General features: G+C 38.5%; 1 protein-coding gene across 5 annotated transcripts; it reads right to left on the bottom strand.

Annotated features, from left to right (window-relative positions):
* Positions 1-462: 462 nt before the first annotated feature.
* Positions 463-17,993, bottom strand: U2AF1 (U2 small nuclear RNA auxiliary factor 1). Of its 5 annotated transcripts, XM_063126594.1 has the most exons (10): positions 17,875-17,983; positions 14,382-14,469; positions 11,079-11,109; positions 10,458-10,524; positions 7,175-7,224; positions 6,501-6,599; positions 3,808-3,941; positions 3,589-3,681; positions 2,707-2,790; positions 463-1,152 (listed from the first exon to the last, which is right to left on the bottom strand). In XM_063126594.1, exons 2-10 carry the CDS (start codon positions 14,426-14,428, stop codon positions 978-980), a joined length of 780 nt encoding a protein of 259 aa, XP_062982664.1. In that variant the 5' UTR covers positions 14,429-14,469; positions 17,875-17,983; the 3' UTR covers positions 463-977. The 5 variants fall into 5 exon arrangements, with proteins under 5 accessions (XP_062982664.1, XP_062982663.1, XP_062982662.1 ...); XM_063126593.1 differs by lacking the exon at positions 11,079-11,109 and having other exon boundaries at positions 17,875-17,993; XM_063126592.1 differs by lacking the exons at positions 10,458-10,524; positions 11,079-11,109 and adding an exon at positions 9,649-9,715 and having other exon boundaries at positions 17,875-17,992.
* Between the last annotated feature and the right edge of the window lie 1,013 nt (positions 17,994-19,006).

Below are 19,006 nucleotides of genomic sequence, written 5' to 3'. Positions count from 1 at the left end.
AGGCAGCCTCTTATGTCTACTTCCAGTTTTATGCTGCTGTTCCACAAATGTGTTTTGTATGGTTTGGTTTGTTAATTGTCCTGGGAACCAATTGGTTGAAGAAAAGTATACAATTTGATAAGAGAAATAAGTAAAATGAAAATTATAGACAAATGAATTGCAGACAAACTAGAAACTCTCATGGACTTATTTCTAAGGCTGGACTAAGAGCCTACACTCTACCATTGCATCAAATTTGCTTCATGTCACATGTGACTTCTTCCATCAACATTTTTACAAGCAGTAACTTAAAACTCCTTGCTAGCTTGTTATGAGACACAATCCCCAAGTTTAGCTTAATATACTTGTTTCAAACTAAAATAACTAAAAATGGGCTTCGTGTAAAAAAAAAAAGAACCCTATGAATTTTGGAACAGGTGGCAGAAGCAACTACTCAGGAGTGCTTAGAGAATAGGCTTTGAATTTTTAATTCAAAAATTGTATTTATTGTAAATGCCACATTCACAGATGTTTTAGTAACAAAGAAACATACAGGTTTATGCGCTAAGCAATTTGACTGAGTAAAGAAATTCTCCTTGCACAGCTTTCTTTTAGATGTGCCTAAGCTAACCTAAATAAGCAGACAGCATAACAGAAGAGGGAAGCTTAAACAAGTAAATGTTTAAGCATATTTAATGTATATAATATTTTAATGTATATAATGTTTTAATATATTATATACACTAACAACTTCATCCATATCCAAATGTAAAAAACAGCTTATCTGCAGTACATTGCAATTATTATCCCAATCATCCATTAAGGTCAAAGCAAATGATGAAGAGACATTTTTTTATAAGAAATCAGTTACGCAAAGAAAACTGTATCACTACAAATTTTTATTCAGAAGCCCATCTTTTTAAAAAAATTTCCATTATGAACTTGTTTGGTCAATCAACTACAACACTTTCTAACAGACAAGGTAGAAATGGCATGGCTCAGAATCGTCCAGATCTTTCACGATCTCTTGACCGCCTTCTATCACGCTCTCGGCCGCCTCCTCCTCCTCCTCCTCCTCCGCCTCCACCTCCACCACCACCACCGCCTCCACCTCCACGACCACGATCTCTAGATCTAGAGCGACGCTCACGGGACCTCGACCTGGATCTATGCCTGGTAGAAAACAAAAATGAATGCACTGAAAAGCTATCTCAGATTGTTTTAACAAGTTGAGTGAGGAGCAATGATCTAACGCAAAACATTTTTAAAAACTCCAAAGACTCTACGTTAATGGAAATTGCTTTTTAAAAATTTGAGTACTGAAGGTTGTGCTGGCCATACTTTTACTCAGTAATCTGCTCAGTTCAGACAATGCGTTAGTCAACGCAGTGTGAAAACTCCACTCAACAGTTGTGTTTTTAAGGGGGATTCCCCACATAACGTATTCTAACTCCACCATTGTGTGACTGTGGGCTACCGTAGAGTTGAGTAAAATCCATTGTGACATTTGATTGACAGTTCCTCCGCCCTCTCTCCTCCCTGGGTCCTCCCAATGGTATCCTATCAGCCACTGCTGCGAAAAAACAATCTCAGTGGCTCTCCTAGAGCAGCACTCCCTCCTTTTGCTGCTCTTGCCAGAGAACTCTGTAGGCAGTGGGAAAAGTCAATTCAACACAACGGAAAACTCCATGGAGCCCACCACACAACAGAACGGTTGTGCAGAAACTATCCTCTGCACAGCATTGATATTCTGCATGGAGTGTTTTCCAAAAAAAAACCACCCACCCCTCCATTGCTGTTTGGAGTTTTCCTGCCAGACCAAAATTTCTCAACGGTGGTATAAAAACTCCGCTGTGGAGTTCTAAAACCACCATTGAGAAATGTGTTGCTGAATGGTCACTTCATAAAAGATCACAGAACTGGTCCTGGCAAATTATTGCCTTTTCTTCCAGGTCTTTGAAAATGGCAAAGAAAAGAAAAACAAATCCTCTGTCTACAGCTAGATATAGGTACATTACAATAGGGTAATAACAGCTCTAGCCTAAGACAGCTATGTTAGGCATTTATACCAAAGCAGCATTAACAAATAAACATATTTATCCTCAAAAACATTTAAGAATTTACAGTGCAATTCTATCTATGTCCACTGAGGATATTTGTATGTTTAATGGTATTTATGGATCACTTACATTAAAAAAAAAATCTAAGTGATTTACAAAAACAAGTTTTCATACAAGGTAGGTTTTCAGTAAGGGTCAAAAACTCAGAAGGGTAGGCACTAATTTAGCAACTCATTGGAGTGCTCTAGTTGCATAAGCAGTATAACAGAGAAAGGTACACATGGCTCCTCTCATGAACAGGATGAAAGGAAAATTAAGAATTTATATTCTGTAATATTCTTCCCCAACTTTATGTTCCTTACGCAAGTAGACCACTTGCAAGGAGCTGCTGGATTCATATATGAATAATCTCTTATGGATTGGTATTTTACGAAGCAAAGCATAAACATGTAGCAAATCACAGATGAGCAGTTCCCAATTATATTACTACTATATTTTCCTATCCAAGATTTAGACCAGCAAGTTCTAGCATAATTGTAACAATACACAGCACCCCCACCCTAAAGCAATAAAAATTTGACACACTTTTAGAGCTATTGATATGTTAAACTTGAAAAAAAGACATTTAACTATCTCTTGTATTATGGCAAAACATGTGTGAACTCACATCTGTGATATTCCAGGCACTTTAGTGGGAAAACTTAACTTTTCATTGATGCCAAAAGAGGATTGTATTTTTGTTTTAAATGTCCTGGGGAAGTAGCAGGAAGTATGAGATTAAGAAAACAGACCAATATCCTGATCCTAGACATATTTTGTTTGAAGGATGCAGTTTTGATTTCAATGGAACTTCCTAGCATGCTGAAGTACTATAGAAGTATAAAGTATTTACTACAATCCTGTTACTATTAGCTATAGGCAAAACTAACTACATTTATGCATAATCTCTCTCCACTCCACTCAAGTCTGTGCAATAAAAGGCTCTTTAATAAACAATCAGTGCTGGTATTTCTATCTGGTTTCTATCAGTCTGAAACTGCTACATTTAAGTATTTAGAGAACGGTGCTGACCTATTAGTACCAGCATTTAAGTATACTCCTTATGATTACAGTACCAGTAAATGTAACAAATACATATTTACTACTCCAAAGGTAAATAGCTCATCCTGCCAATACCTGCATTCAGTATCAGCTCTCTAGCATATGTTTATGCTGTTCTAACAAAAAGCTATGGTAATAGCATGTATGCTGAAAAACAATAATTAAGTTATTGGAAACATCAGGATTCCTACAGCAGAAACATATTTCAGGATACCCAAAAATCAACCTTTAGGAAGAAGTTACTTGTATCCATTATCAACTGAAATGGGATGTGACATAACCTGGAAGCCATTAATTGCTTTTTCTACCATCCATCAGTTTCCATCTTTATACAATGTGACAAATTAGTAAAATGGGTAGTATTCCAAATCTAGCGTACCCACATGTTCTCCCTGTTTTAGAGGAATGCTGAGTGGGGAAAAAGTTTTCACAAAGCACAAGTACTTACTTCTTGCGGCGGCGGCCATACAACTCACGTCGCAATTCTCGAGAAATGGGTTTCAAATGCATAAAGTTACAGAAACCTCCTCGTGTACACTCCCTGGGAAAAGGAATTACATGTGTTATGATTAAGAAAATATTATGGGAGTTTGTTTCCTGGTGTCACTAAGGATTTATTACCACATAAACAAACAAAAAACAGGACTGTAGAAGATAGTTTAATTACCCCATTTCATATTGGCGGCAGCAAGCTTCTCTGAAATCTGTCACAGGGGAGAGCTCAGCATGAATCGGCTGCCCATTAAACCACCGGTTGTTCAGGTCAATCACAGCCTTTTCTGCATCTTCTTCACGTCGAAACTGAAAAAAATATTTTGACAAAAAAGAAGTTTCTGCTTAATAGATTATTAGAAACGAATCAACATTCACTGCCAAAATGAGGAATTCACCTCATGAATTTGCATTAGTCCACATAAGATCCATTTTCATGGTATGGAAAGCCTGAAACACTTATTTGTACCTTCTCATAGTCATGAAACAAGGGGTTAATAATAGTTTTGACCAATCTATATTAATGCTTGGGGATGAAGGAGGGGGCCTTTTCTATGGCTACATCTAGGCCTTCCTTGCCCCTTATAGCCTTCTGATGTAGCATAAAGACCTGGACTTTAGGTTGTATTTTGCCTGACATTTTTTTTGCTGATTCTTCAGGATGTTTTTCATTTTATTTCATTTATTACATTTCTATACCGCCCAACAACCAAAGCTTTCTGGGCGGTTTACAAAGATTAAAAGACTGAATTAATGATTACGAGGGAAATTATATAATTTCACTAGAGTAATGTTTTAACTCAGGCTGCAATCCTATACACACTAACCTGGGAGGTACTATGGCGGTTACATCTGAGAAAACTCATATAGAATTGCACTATAACTCTCCTTGATGAGTTTACTGTTTGTAGATGCTTGTTTTTAATCTGCTGCTACTTGTTTATTGTTTTGACTCTGAGACTGGATACAATCCAATAAAAGCAACTGTGTGTCCTCTGCTAGTAAAAAGCTCTTTGGTCCAGTGAAGGCTCCCATGCACAGAAAAGGGAGAAAGAGAAGAAGGGGTCCATTTCCCACAGATTCCCCCTTCTCTCTGCCCCCCCCCCCCATCTGATGCAGAGGGTTTGGCAAGCACTTTTAACAGTGTGGGAGTTGGCACAGCAGCAGTAGGAAGGAACATTTGAAAAAATCACACACACCCATTTCTGTGCATAAAAGCGTACACTGGATCAGAGTCTTCTATTAACAGAGAGGTACAACTGAATACAAGCCATTGTAGTTCATATGCGTTGTTGTTGTTTTTGCTGTTTGCTACTTTGAACTTTTTAAAGACAGGCACAGAACAAGTATTTTAAAGAAGTAAGCCTAAAAGCCAGCTCAAAAATATTTAATCTATGGAATTCAAAATGCCATAGAAAAATTAAATACTTTAGGCTGTGTTACATACAGTATAATTGTTTAGATCTAGAAAGAAAAATACAGATTCTCTATATTAGATGAGGTAATTATATGTCAGGTACAGTTTTTCATTCATTCATTGAGAGTCTGAATGGAGTTTCAGACAGCCACTTCTACCCACCATGCAGCACAATAAAAGGATCTAAAGTTAACTGAAGGTGCCCAAGCGCTTTGCAGCAGGAAGTGGTTCTTTCAGATAAGTAAAGGGAGCATATTCACAGACAAGATATGGCAACAGGATTGGTGCCAAGAGATTCCGTATTTTTCCCCACAAACAAAATCTGTACATGTAAAGGCAGAACGCTTTTGGAACATAAGCTGATTTTTAGAATAAAAATATATTGAGAACTGAACAGAATACATTATCAGTTGATTATAGAAAGGAAGATATTATTATTTTACCTTGGTTAACTTCTAAAAGTAAAACTGACAGTTTGACCATGGCCTATGATAACATTAATCTAGTCAAAATATTTTGATGGGCAGAGAAGTGAATAGGAAAATTAGGTCCGAGTGGTAGTAGCTCTACAATTCAGCAGCAATACAGAGCTAATTGGGGGTGGAAGAAAACACTCCCTGTTGGAGGCAAGACTGGACTGGGATGAAGGCATTCCTTCATCACACCTATAAGAAGGTTTGAATAAGCCCTGCCTCCGAGTGGATGGCAGAAAATTGTATCATGTTTTAATAGCATCAGTCCACAGACTATCAAATGACACTTTAATTATCCTTTATTTTGCTTTTTAAACAGCTCTATAAAGATAAAGCTTTAAACTTCACCAAGATATGGTTCTTCTAAATGTTTTCTATTTTATAAAGATATTCTTTAGTAAACTATATTTTCCTTACAAAGACATTTGTAAGGAAAACCTAGAACACATTTACATACTTAACAACTTCAAACAGTTTCAACGCTGACCAAAGCCTGTTAAGTATAGAATTATGAGAAGTTATATTATGTTTCAGATTGGATCTGATCCGAGTAGCTTCACATAATAAAGTGCTGTGCACTTTAAAATGCAATGCATGTTATTAACCACTGAAAAACTCGGGGAAGAACATGTGTAAATCCTCAACTGTTGGATCCAGTCAGGGGATCTGCACATGAACTCCAGTTTGACACATACTTCCACACATGCCTCTCCCTTGCTAGATTATTGCAGCAGCCTACAATTTAGCATTAAACATCCAAAGATGATCTCAGACAGAGATAGAAATTAAGTTCAAAATTGGAAAAGGGAAGATTGCATTTCAAGTTACTCATATTTCTTCATTTATATTTCTTGTTGGGCTGACTAGGTTACAATTGAAAATTAATAAAATATTGCTTTTCAAATATACAGAACAGTGTACTTCTAAGCATTTTTTGCATTTTTGATCAGAACATCCAGACTTGTTTTTCTATCTTACCTTTACATATACATTTCCAACCAAATGATCTCCAAGGTTATCACACACATTCATCTCTTCTACTTCACCATATTTTTCTTCCATTTCTGTAAAAACCTCCTAAATGAAGAAAAAATCATTGTTAATATTTAAGCTAGAAGCAAAACAAAGTCTATACATTGCTAAGACAATCTCTATTTTATGGCTTTGTTTCTTGGCTACATGTGATTTAGTAATGGTGTTGTTAATTCAAAGTGTAACTGCACTTCTAAAATTAAAATGACTAAACAGTGAAAAATAAATCCACTGGGTTGGATCTAGCTTAAGTCAGTCTCACCTAGTTCCCACTGAAAACAACAGGAATTAAGTCATGACTAATTTCTCCCAATGAAACCAATGGGACAAGTTCAACTAACTTAGTAGCGATCCAACCAGTTAAGTTTTTCTGCAATTTACTGTTTATTTTTGGGAAATTCTTATAAGGTGATGCTACTTGACTCAGGCCAACTTGCCTAATACAAACATAAAGAACAAAGTATCTCAAAATGCCCCCTATTGCTGTAGAAGAACATTTGACGTATTTTGGATCTACGTTTGTCCCATGGTAAACTTCAGAGCTTATCATCTCAATTTGCAACTGTGGTTGATTCCCACACTTACACAAACATTTCAAAGCATTATTCAGTTTAACATACCTCAAAGAATTCATCATAATGTTCCTGCATTTCAACATCGCTCACAGCACCTGCAAATACCAAGTCATATTAATTAGATTCCATTTTCTAACAATGCAAAGGACTTTGAGCACATTATAAAATCTTTTTAGAGAAATGTCAGTAGAAGCCGTCTACTGGAGTAAAAAATGTTTAATATGTAGCTAACCATTAGGAGTAGACCATGAGCAGTTCTGCAAGTCCCTAAAGAAAAAAAATCACAGCAATCTCTTAATGTTTTAATCAATAACCCAATGGCACACTTCCATGGAGAACCCAGATTAAATCTAAGGATACTTATTTTATGTAGAACACAACCCCCTAGCTCTAAATGTCTAACATAGCAGGTTTTCATAACAGCCTTTGAAGAATGATAGCTAGGACTCAAATAAAGGAAGAAATCAAATATTCTATAAAGTAAATACTCTAAAAATTTGTTTGCTGATGTAATTACAACTGCTCACAATCCATATAATTTATTGAACACAGTTATCAAACTAATGTGTTTTTCATTCCTTTCAATTTGAAAAATTAGGGTTACTAATGGGGGAGGGGGACCAATTTTGCTCCAAAAGCCAATTCAGTCTTTCACATTCTTCAGAGCAGTTAAAGCAAGTCATGCTATATTATTTCCGTGCCTTTAAGCTGGCATTTGCAGGCAACTAATTCACCTGTTCTTTTAAAAGCAGGTGAGAGATTTAAGTATATATTCAAACAATATGTATGGCAAAAACTGATAGTTCTACAGCAGTTTAGCACACATTAAACACATTAAACATCCATTTGTATCCATTTGATCCTAAGTGGTTTGATCAAATGGAACAACTTTAAAGCATATGCCGTAGTTCACAGAAAGCACTTTACCCTTTCAAATAAATATTCTTTATCAACAAGAATCTGAAATATTCAAGGATGGGAAAACACCTAGATAATATTTAATATCCGTTTCCCACCCCCTTCATTGAAAAAAAAAAGTAGCTGAAATCCACTTTGGATCTATTTCAATGAAGCTACGGCTATACTTTTAATTCTACATTAAGATTAGAGAGACATGTGTCAAAACAGGTACTAAACCTTGAAAGAGAGGTAATATATCCACAGTGTTTAACCCTCTTTAAAATGCTTTTTTTATATAAAAAAATGCATTTAACTGTCCCAAACATAATGCCAAATTATTCTAGAGAGAACTCAATAGCCAACTACTTTCTCAGTTTCTAATAGTAATAGTACATTAACAATATTTTTAAATGAACTTTGGATTTTCAGAAGGTATCAATTGTTGCCATATGTGAATTTTCTGAACTGGATAAAATTATTTCCTTGTAAAAGATAATACTAAACAAACCAAATTAAGTGATGGTGCTCTACAAGGCTGAATGAGTACACCACCAGAAAACTATTACTAGACACAACTGATGCTACTGTATGACATCAATGGGGAGTAGAATAGTTAAACAATGTAAATATCTGCTAGCTAAACGGTCTATAACAAACCATGCAATACTTAAAACAGCAAAAAGCTGTTGCTTTGTTAAGCATAATTACCCAACTGACATCAAGTTTTAAACACTATATTTGAACTTTTTAATTATTATTTTAAGAGACTTGCTGCTGTAATTATGCTCACTCAGTCAGTAAACTCTGGACAAAAAAACCCTTAATAGCTCCATGGAAGACCATGCAGCTAATATGTGAATTACAAGGTTGGTGGACATTTTAGCACATGCAGATATAAGTACATATTACTGCATATCATATAGCAGTGCAAATGGAAACAGCACTGTAAACAGCAGACTATACTTAACTATAAACTCCCTAATCATTGCATTGTTTAACTGCTTCAAGAGCAAATCACAGATTAGCTCAATTATTTACCCCTTTAAATCACTTACTTCTACTGATGAACAGTAGACAAGTAGATTTTCACATGTCATAACTACACAAGTGTTAAGAATTAGTTCAAGACAATCTCCACACTTTCCCATAAACGACATATCAGTTCAGATTTTAAAGCAAGGAAGGAATTTTAAGTGTACCTATGCAAAGAGATCAAATTAAAGTGATTTAAACATCTACAAACAGATGGCAGGTGTTTGAGTTAAATTAATATGCTGTTGATCTAGTCTTTGGATAACAGTAAGGTGTACCACTAAACAAATCAAGAACACACTGAAATGATGGGAGGCCAGTGGTAAGGATAGGTTGCAGAGAGCAATGGCTCAAAGATGCTTTTAAAAGTAGTCCTTTAAAAAATGCATGTAAAATGGGTAGACAGCCAAATTTTCAGAGGAAACAAAATTTCTCGGGGGCATGGGATACAAAAATTTCTTCAGGCATATTTAATAAAATGTGGTCAGTTTGCTCCATTAAACTAAAAATGGTAGACCAGCTTCAGTTGACACTGAGCTCTGACAATCAAGCCCAGGGAACCAGTGAAGGAACTTGTATGAACTTACAGCGCAAACCGTCAGCAGACTGGGAAGAGTTTTGAGGGTTACGGTAAATGTTCAAGAGGGCAATGGTCTGAAATACAAAACGCAACAACTTTATATTATGGAAAATAAGTTTAACAAGAAACTGGTTTCCTTGTGGTGATCACTTTTAGTTGAGTCTCAGTGCTGAAAGAGAGAATGTTATTTTCTCCCACGAGGGAAATATGTGCCACTTAATTTGTGACCCTTCTGGACCACCCTAACATAAAAAAATAGAGATCTCACAACACTTATTATTGCATTTATTTTAAATGCAATAAATGGTATTTCAATATCTTAAATCTCGAACTTGAAGCCGTAAAAATATGAACCCATGGAGAAGTTAAAAATTGTCAGGAACTAGACTCCACCGTGACACACAATAATAAGGTAGTCATGAAATCTCTATTGCCTAAGAATGTTAAGATGAACACAAAACGCAAGTTTCACTTACCGTTTTTGGCAAAACCGCCTATGTTTTCAGATAAAAAATATCAAGACATTTGATAAATGCCTAATGCTTCCTGTTGAAAGTACAAACAGCGATGTTCATGTCCTCACAGAGAAGGTTCTGAACCAAAAAAATCCAATCAGTTTATCCTTATTAACCACCATTCTTTTGCACATTCTTAGGCATTTAACAAATTCTTGATCAATATGTAAGAGTTCCATCACTTGTCCTGTTTGCAACAGCTTTATGTCAGCAGCTCAGAAGCCAACATGATTTTCTCATATTTAGGAATGGGCTCTTTAACACCATTCTTAAAAAAAATTTCTCCAACTGTGGGACTTACAGTGTGAGCCGTCAGCCGTCTGTGCACTGTTTTGGGGATTACGATAGATGTTTTGAATCAAGATGGTCTGCGGGGAAAAAAAATAAAAAGGGGAATTCTACTGGCTGCTGTGCATATAACAGACAATTGCAAAGAGACAACTTTTTGAGAACAGCTTAATATAAAATTTATTCAAAATGGTATGCTACTTTCTTTTGTATTTGCACTGTGTTTTTGAAACACAATTCAAACATTCATATTATGAAAACAGTTATTAATTTCACCAAGAAGTTGCTCTATTGACTTATCTAGGGAGATAGCCCCACTCCAGGTCCTAGAAGTGGAATTAGTCATACAGTATCTTTGTAACTCATTATGCAATATGCAAAAGTCTAATTTTCATCTAGGGGAGCCATAAAAAGTGCTGTACTGTGCCGACAATAAGTAGTGTGACTGTATCAAAAGGCCACTGCCACAAGGAGTCTCCACTTTCTCTTATCAAGCATTTTATTGGTGGAATTTCTGTTTAAATAATACGAGTTTCTAAATGTCCACTTTTTGCAGATCTTTAAAGAAAGAATATCCTTTCAGCCTTTGCGCTTTCTACTTGAAGAATTTGCCCAGGCAGACTTGAAACCTTACATTTGTACCGTTCTTCTTAATATCAAGTTGTCTGAAAAAACAAACCATGTTTAAGTTAGTAATCTAACATCTCAAGAGTTTTAATGTCCATATTAGTGTTAAGTAGCTCAAATGTTACTTAATTAAAATGTTAGTTTGTATGACTCTTCATTCAAACTGAATATACTCCACTGCATTTAAAGAAATTGTTTTCAGAGCTTATTTCTTCTTATAAAACCAGCCAGTGTTAACCCCTGGTCAATAGCCATAGTAAAGGAGACATATATCTATGTTTGCTCATGTTATCAAGATTATTTCAAATCAGTGCTTGCAACTGGTTCTACCTACCAATATCCTATTTTTGTGCAATCTGGCAGGAACCTGTATGGTACTCTTTTAAACCACATTGTTCAGTAATGCTATTTCTGCAGTGGCAGTAAAAATACAAATTATATCCATTTGTTCAGTAACCAACATCTTATACCACACTCAATTAAACCGAACTATTTGGTTTTAATTAAGTGGGACAGAATAATCCTAAATTCAACTAATTAATATTTTCTGGGTAACAGATCAGGTTGTTGACTATGTCCTATGTCTTTTGGTGCATACATATGAACGAGGTGTGCATAGAGAGAGATTTGAAGATCAGAATTTTAGTTAAAATGCAGGATACAGAATTTGTACCTCAACAAATAGCAACTGTTAGTGAGCCTAACAGATGCAAGTTAAAACCCTCCAAATGTAATATATTATGGATTCCCACTAATAAGATCTCATCCATTCTATTAATCTTCACTGCTGATGTGAACATTACCCTATTAATACCACAATAAATCTACAATAGAAAGCCTTACAACCACAAACATAACGCTTGTGACTGAGCTGTGTTGCCAAAAAGCTTGCTTTATTCAATAATCCAATCTGCCATTTCTATAAAAAAAATTCAAATAGCTCCAGGTGTCATTACTGCCTGAACTCCTGAATTACTACATAAATATATATTCAGGACTACATGTATACACTCCTGGTGCCAGCACATCAATCTTTGGTATTTTATTGGTGGCTTATCAACATTAAAAACACCATTAGGATACATATACAAGGCTAAAAACACAGCACATTAAAATTTGCTTTAAATGATGGCAGTCTGATCATCTCTATGTGCTCTCTCAAAAGAAAGTTTGGAATGCATTATATGTGGTGCTGCCTTTGAAAACAGTCTGGTAAATTAGGCTGATCCAAAATAGGGCAGCAAGATTGTTAACAGGCTTTGGCCAATACAATCATATCACACCAGTGTTTTGCCATCTGCACTGGGTTCCAGACCCTTTCCTGGCCCAATTCAAAGTGCTAGTATTAATCTTTAAAGCCCTAAATGGTTTGGAGCCAGGAAACCTCAAGGAGCTATCCTCCCACATATACCAAACTGCAAGATCATCTTCTGAGGACTTTCTCTTGATTCCCCTCACCAAATGATGTCTGGCAGATGGCTACTAGAAAAGAGTGCCTTTTTAGTGGTAGTTCCACAGTTATGGAAATCCTCCCCAGAGAGGCTCACTTGGTGCCCATGTTCCAGTTCTTTTATGTTAGGTGAATATTCCTCCGCCCCTAGGCTGTTCAATCTCAATTTTTAAAATACTTTTTAGATCTGTTGAATTGGTGTTATTCTGTGCAGCTGTTTTTATTCTGCTATTTTATTTTCACATTTCATTTTATGGTTCTAATGTTTTATGTATGAACAGCCGAGAGAACTTTTGTTATTGGACAACATGTAAAGACTGAAAAAATAAAACCAAAGGTGTATGACCTCCTAAATTCAAGAGATTTTCAGTGTTAGTTGCCGAAGCGATGGGTGTTTTCTAGCCTTGTAGATTTGCCATTAATTTTTAGAGCCCTTAGTACACCTCATCTGCTTCCAAGTGAGTTGTGATAGTGATTGTTACTACTGACTCTAGCCAAGGGAGTGGAGTTATGTCTTATTGCTCCTTTTTATACCTCAAGTGTTATTCCTCAAGGCTGCAATCCTATAGCCAATCAGCTGGCCTTAGATGGACTGTAGGACGTTCTAGAAGTGCAGCTCCACCAACATGGCAGCATTCCCCCCCCCACGCTTAGTACACCAGTGGAAAGCTCCAAAAGCATAAATGCACCTCCCACAGTGTGAGTGTGTGGGGAGTAATTGGTGTTGTCCCCCCACCTCCAGTACTGAACATCCTACAGTCCATCTAAGGCCAACTGGTGAGTTAAAGGATTGCAGCCTTGAGGTATAAAAAGTATGTCAAGGACAAAGCCATGATCTGCAGTATTTAAGCACCCACCCCATTCCCCATGACTGACACCCACCTAAAAGTGGGGGAAATCTATGCCAGCCCTGCAGGTGGCATAATGACTTTCCCTCCTGTTTGTGTCAATGGAAGGGATTTGTCTTTTAAAGGAGCAGGAGCGGGGGTGGGGGAGAAGGGATGAGCTCTGGCTGGTGTGAATCAGTATAGCTTAGAGAGTGGTGGTTCCTCCACCGTAGGATTGCTCTGACAATTGGTCAAGTTAATTGTTTTGCTTTTGCTTAATTTTTTTACAGTGATGCTGTTTGTATTGCAACTATTTTAATCTTAAGTACTTGCAAGTAGGTGAGAAGGGAAGATGTAAGGTAATACGTATATTTAAGAAATCAATTTAGTATTTAATAAAATAAGAGAAAATATACCATGATAAGATTTGGAAAGTACTAGAAACAAAACTAATTTGATCATCACAGCCAGATTAAATTTGAACATGCTAAGCTACACACACTATTTTAATTGTTCTAAAACAGATTACACTGCTGTTAGCATGATTAAGCACTATCACGAGACAGTGCTACACAAACCTCCAATCAATAAGGCCGGTTGGGTATACCATACATGCCACAATTGGGATCTCTTAAGTTTGTTGAGGTTACACATTTTCAAATGCCAACTTTTGTTGGGAGTGTGAGAATTTGCACATTTTTGCAATTTCAAGGAATGGCTTTATTTGGCAAAAGGCCAAAAGAGATTTTAGACAAATGAGAAAACTTATATATTTGATCCAGTTAAAAATAATTGACAATTTTATATGCCAAATATTACCCTGAAGGTTACCACTGGCTGACCTCTAATATTGGCAAAACTTATGGAAATATTTCTTTTAATCATTACAGGTGAAAAATAATAATTTAAAAGGGCTGATGAGAAAAATAAAAGACAACTCAGTTTTGCATTCATAGGTCTGAAGCTCTGAAAGTCATGGCTACATGACTTGTAATATGTAAAAGTTCTGCAAAAAGAAAAAAGACCAACAAACCTGGCTAAAAGTTGGTTTATTGTGCAATCGAGAACACCGATCTCCATGACGACATGCTCCAATTTTGAAATAAAAAGAACAGTTGACTCTGAAAGCAAAAACACACACACAAAATCACGTATATGCAACCAGGCAGGGAAAAAAATAAAACTAAGCAAGCATCCTGTGCAAAATATTTAGTTATGAGATTACAGCTAAGCAAATTAATCAGAATATAACTATTGAGAGAATCAAGGGGCACTATCCAAAGCTTGAGCGCACCCTGTACTTTGTGCTTTATCACATGCTCATGAAATATGTGGTTTTCTCCCCTCCAATCCAGTCCAAAACATTGTGTTCTGCCTATCTTAAAATAAAGTAATTCAGTAATCAGTAACAGTGGGTTTTATGTGTCATAATAAACATACTACAGGACTAATCAGGGGGGAAATAATCTTCAAAATTAAAAATTACATGTTTATCACACAAATTGCATTGTTACAATTTGGCTCATTTATTTATTTGATGTATATTCCACTTGTCATATTTAAAAATATCTCTAAGACAGCAATCCTGTGATCCCTCATCGAGCATCCCAGAGACCATACAATTGTTCAGAAGCCCCCTTCTGAGGAGTAAGAGATCCAACTCTGTTCCCCTCGCAACCAGTGTGGAGAGAATCACACCCACTACCGTCCAAGGTCAGAAAAGCAACCGGGGGGGGGGGGGGCGGGGGCGGGGAGAGAGTTCCAAGGAGGGGAGAGGGGAGCAGAGGGCAGGATACAAGATAACCTGAGGCCTCTCCAGCCTCCTCCCCTCCCACTCCAGTGCCTTTGCTAGACAGGCCCAGAAATTCTTATACGAAAAACACAAAAGACAGGGAAATAAAGATCACCTCCCCTGCTTCTCCTAGGAAGCCCCCAAGGTCCATGTACTGGTTATGACTTTTAAAATCCCACGTTAGGCCCACACACTCAAGAGTGATCCTTTCTGATGGTTGCAGTTATTTATTAAACTCATACAAATTCATAATGAAACAAAAATAGGCCATTCAGTAACTTAGAATAAAATGTGTGACATATATAATAAAAGACATTTTAATAACTCTAGCGAGCTGTATTTAATGCATATTCTAGTAAGAATAGCGTAAAATGCATATTTTTGGAAATTAAATTTTGCTGGAATCAGAAGCATTATCTAATACTGTTTACAGTCAGCAAATTCTGTTCCTCCCAAAACATCATACCAGGTATTTCTGCCTTTTTCCATTTATTTGAACATTCCCATAATATGAGGTGAGGTTAAAGCATCTCTCACTCATCGCCTTGAAACCTTGCTCACAACGATAATCAGTGTCACACATAACCAGTTTCTTCCCACAATCCTCCCTTTGCCTGGATGTATATCATAGTAATTGCTATACATGTGAGAATTCTTGTATGTATGAGAATTAAGGGCCTATGCATATGAAAGACCTTTTGCACTTTCATATACAAATATACAAGAATCCAGGGTTGCAATGGAGCTTGGGAGGCCCAGTAGCCAGTTCCCAATATGGCCAGCAATCTCAAACAAGCATTTGAGTGGGAATATCCTGAAGGAGCATTTTCTTTTGCTGTTGGTCCAACTAGGGGAAACAATCATTCTGTCCATTCATCCCAGGAGTGGGAAACTTGTGGCCCTTCCGATATTTTGGCCTGAAACTCCCATCAACTCTAGCCTGCATAGTCAATGGTGAGGGAAGATGGGATCTTTAGGCCAAAATATCTGGAGGACCACAAGTTATGCAGCCCTGATTTATCCCCCGTGCTCCACAGTAGCAGCACCTATAGCATCTGAAAGGGTCTTCCTTCTCAGTTGGTCTAGCAGATGTAGTGAGGTCTGCTGGGGCAATGGACTAGAAAAGCCTACAGGTTTAGGGATTTGAGGGGGATGAGAAGTAAACGGGGTAAGAATTGTACACCTATTTAAACTGTTTTTGGCATAACAAGCATATAAGCCTGGGGGGAAATAAGAGGGAGGGAAGGAGGCCAAGATTAGGTATATTCTTTTCACCATTTCTAAAACAAAAACAAAAAAAATGAGATGCAAGACAATGATTCCAAAATGATAATCTGGCAATACTGTGTTTTGCAGAGTTGCCAGACATTTAAGAATTCCTGTACACTTATGAAGAGCTTCCACAAGGTTACGAGACCTTTTGTACTCTCATGCACAGTTGTTCGGTGCCACACTAACTTGGGTAGCACAGCAGCTGTTCATAGCAACTTTCAAACAAAAGTGTAAAGAGGACAAATGCTAAGAAGAAGGCAGGTTTTCACTGCTTTATGGCTTCTTAGCCCAATGAGGACAAATGGGTATTCAGGTTTATTGCATTCTCTCAGCATCAGCAACTACATTAGTAGTGTGAGGGAAGGAGCTTCCTTACTTTGAATGGATTGCAGCCTGCTTCCCTCCTTTGTTAGTGCAGCACTTTAGCGAAGTGGAAGGGCTTTTTTTTCATATGCAAGGCTGGGGGACACACACCCCTAACTACTTTTGTCCAGTATCAGCTTTCTTGTCTGCTGCTGGTGTGCCTTCTAAAAAATGTTTAAAATGCCTTTTTGTTTTGAGTTTTAATGCAAGCAACCTTAAATGCCTTTGAAGCAGAATTCATTTATGAGATTTCTACATTACCCTATAACTAAAGTTTTCTGTTGTACATTTATGCATACTTACTAACAAATAAATATAAAACCCTCTCTTAAAACTTTTAGATTCACTACAAGCCTTCAAAGGGCCCCTTAAAAAGCCAAGCGAAATTTTAAAAGTCCTCCTCTGCCGCCTGAAAGACTATTAAGTCTCTCAACCCGTACACGTCTTTAAAAGGCCTAAAGTATGATGGGACGAGCTGTGAAGCTTGCGGGGGGTTGGGTGAGAGGGTGCTGCGGTCTGCTTAGAGGTGCAGGAAGATGGCATGGATAGGATTTCTCTCCCACGGGAGTTATCAAAGGAAATGTGAAGCTACGAGACGATGATTTGGCAACACTGATCAAAATTCCCATGGGGAACTCTCCCCCTCCCCTCACTGCAGCTCATGAGGAGGGGGAAGTGAAAACGGCTCTAGGAACTCCTCGCTGTCGCCAGCCCGCCATCGGCGCCTCTTTTCCGGAAGGGCTGCCGCGCGCTCTCCCTCCACTCAGGGGCGAAGGCGGAGCGGGAGCGCGCGTGCGCGCGGCAGCAGCGAGCTCCAATCGGGAGCGTCTCTCAAGCTCGCACGAGGCAGCCTCCAGCCAGCAACGGAAGGAGGGCTGAAGGTTTCGCGCGCTTGAGGCTTCCACGGCTGGAAAGCGCGCGCGCGCACGCGTCTGAGGGAGCCAGAGAAAGAAAAAAGGGGCTCCTCGTGGGAAGCCATTGTCACGAATGGTTCCGCCAGGGCGCTGGCACAAGCCCCGCCACCCTCCCCAATCAACCGCGGGGGGCGTTTATGCGGCCCAAACCCGGCCCTCGGAGAAGGCGGAAAGCGCCCACTCACTTGTCTTTTTCGGTACCGAAGATGGAGGCCAGATACTCCGCCATCTCTCGCAACCTGCCCGGCCGACCGCCGGACGCCTCGGCAGCTACCTAACGCGTCACCACCCGGCGACGGAAACGCCCGCCGCCCCACACCCAGACAACGATCGAGGGCCAGCGGCCAATCAGCGTTGAAAGGTGGGGCTGCAGCGGGTTGCTCCACGCATGCGCCTGATGCAGCTGTCTCTGCTGCGCGCCTGCCCGCCGACTTGGTCGCGTCGCGTCCCTTCTTTCCATCCTCCATTTCGTTCTCCATTCGGGCCACGCCCACCCGAAAGACTTCTGAAGAGGGCCGAAGTCACCTCGCCCCTTGTGTACGGTGGCCTTCTACGCGCTTTCTTTCCCTTTCCTCGCCCGCCTAAGTGCCTGGCCCTGGTTCGCCACTCCCCCATAGTATTCCTCGGCTGACTATATTTTGTTTTTATTTAAAAAAGAAAGCAGCAGCAGCAGTATCGGTATCCCCATTCCAAGAAAATGTCTGCATTCCTGTATAAAATCATGAAATACACAAGCAGCCTCATAATGTGTTGTGTTTAGGCTCTAATGCAAACGCCGTAACGAAAGTCACAATTTTAGTAGCTTGTACTGGATTTTGAAATACGCGGGAAAGGGAAACGTATTTCAGGATGATGAAAGCTCCGTGGCTAGGCCACTGGCATGTGGGCGAGCGGGGAAGTGAGGGCTACCGGCTAGAAAGGGCAATTTGCCTTCAGAAGTGATCTTTACAACAGCTCGGTAAGGGAAGTCAGTCTGTCTATCCTCAAATTGTATACGAAAGACTGAGGGCTTCCACCATTCCACTGGAAGACCAGAGAATAGTGGAAACATTTTAAATGTAAGATTTTACTCATATCTGAACTTGTTAGCAAGCTTAAGTTATTACAGTCTGAAGTTCAAATTAATTCAAGAATTGGAAAGAATTAAAAACCTATTGTTCACCTCATTAGTGTGCTGGACTTATTTGGCAAAATTAACAAAGCCCTTTTGGTAAAAGTCTCTCATAGGTTTCACATCACGATTGATCTTCAGACAAATAGGAGTTGGGGATTCAGATAGTGAATAAAAAATGGTTGTACACGACCTTGATGGCTTTT

This window comes from Elgaria multicarinata, chromosome 5, assembly GCF_023053635.1.
Source record: "Elgaria multicarinata webbii isolate HBS135686 ecotype San Diego chromosome 5, rElgMul1.1.pri, whole genome shotgun sequence".
Classification (NCBI taxonomy): domain Eukaryota; kingdom Metazoa; phylum Chordata; class Lepidosauria; order Squamata; family Anguidae; genus Elgaria; species Elgaria multicarinata.
Note: the sequence above shows the minus strand (reverse complement) of the source record. Positions and strands in the feature narration are given on the sequence as shown.

Bases quoted from the DNA above. Each gene is read 5' to 3' on its own strand.
- U2AF1 (XM_063126593.1), bottom strand. From the start codon at position 17,918: ATGGCGGAGTATCTGGCCTCCATCTTCGGTACCGAAAAAGACAA. The intron at 6,600-7,174 runs GTATGTTAAACT...TTCTTCATTTAG, and splicing joins ATTATGATGAATTCTTTGAG to GAGGTTTTTACAGAAATGGA. The intron at 3,942-6,500 runs GTAAGATAGAAA...TATTTTTTTCAG, and splicing joins TTGGAAATGTATATGTAAAG to TTTCGACGTGAAGAAGATGC.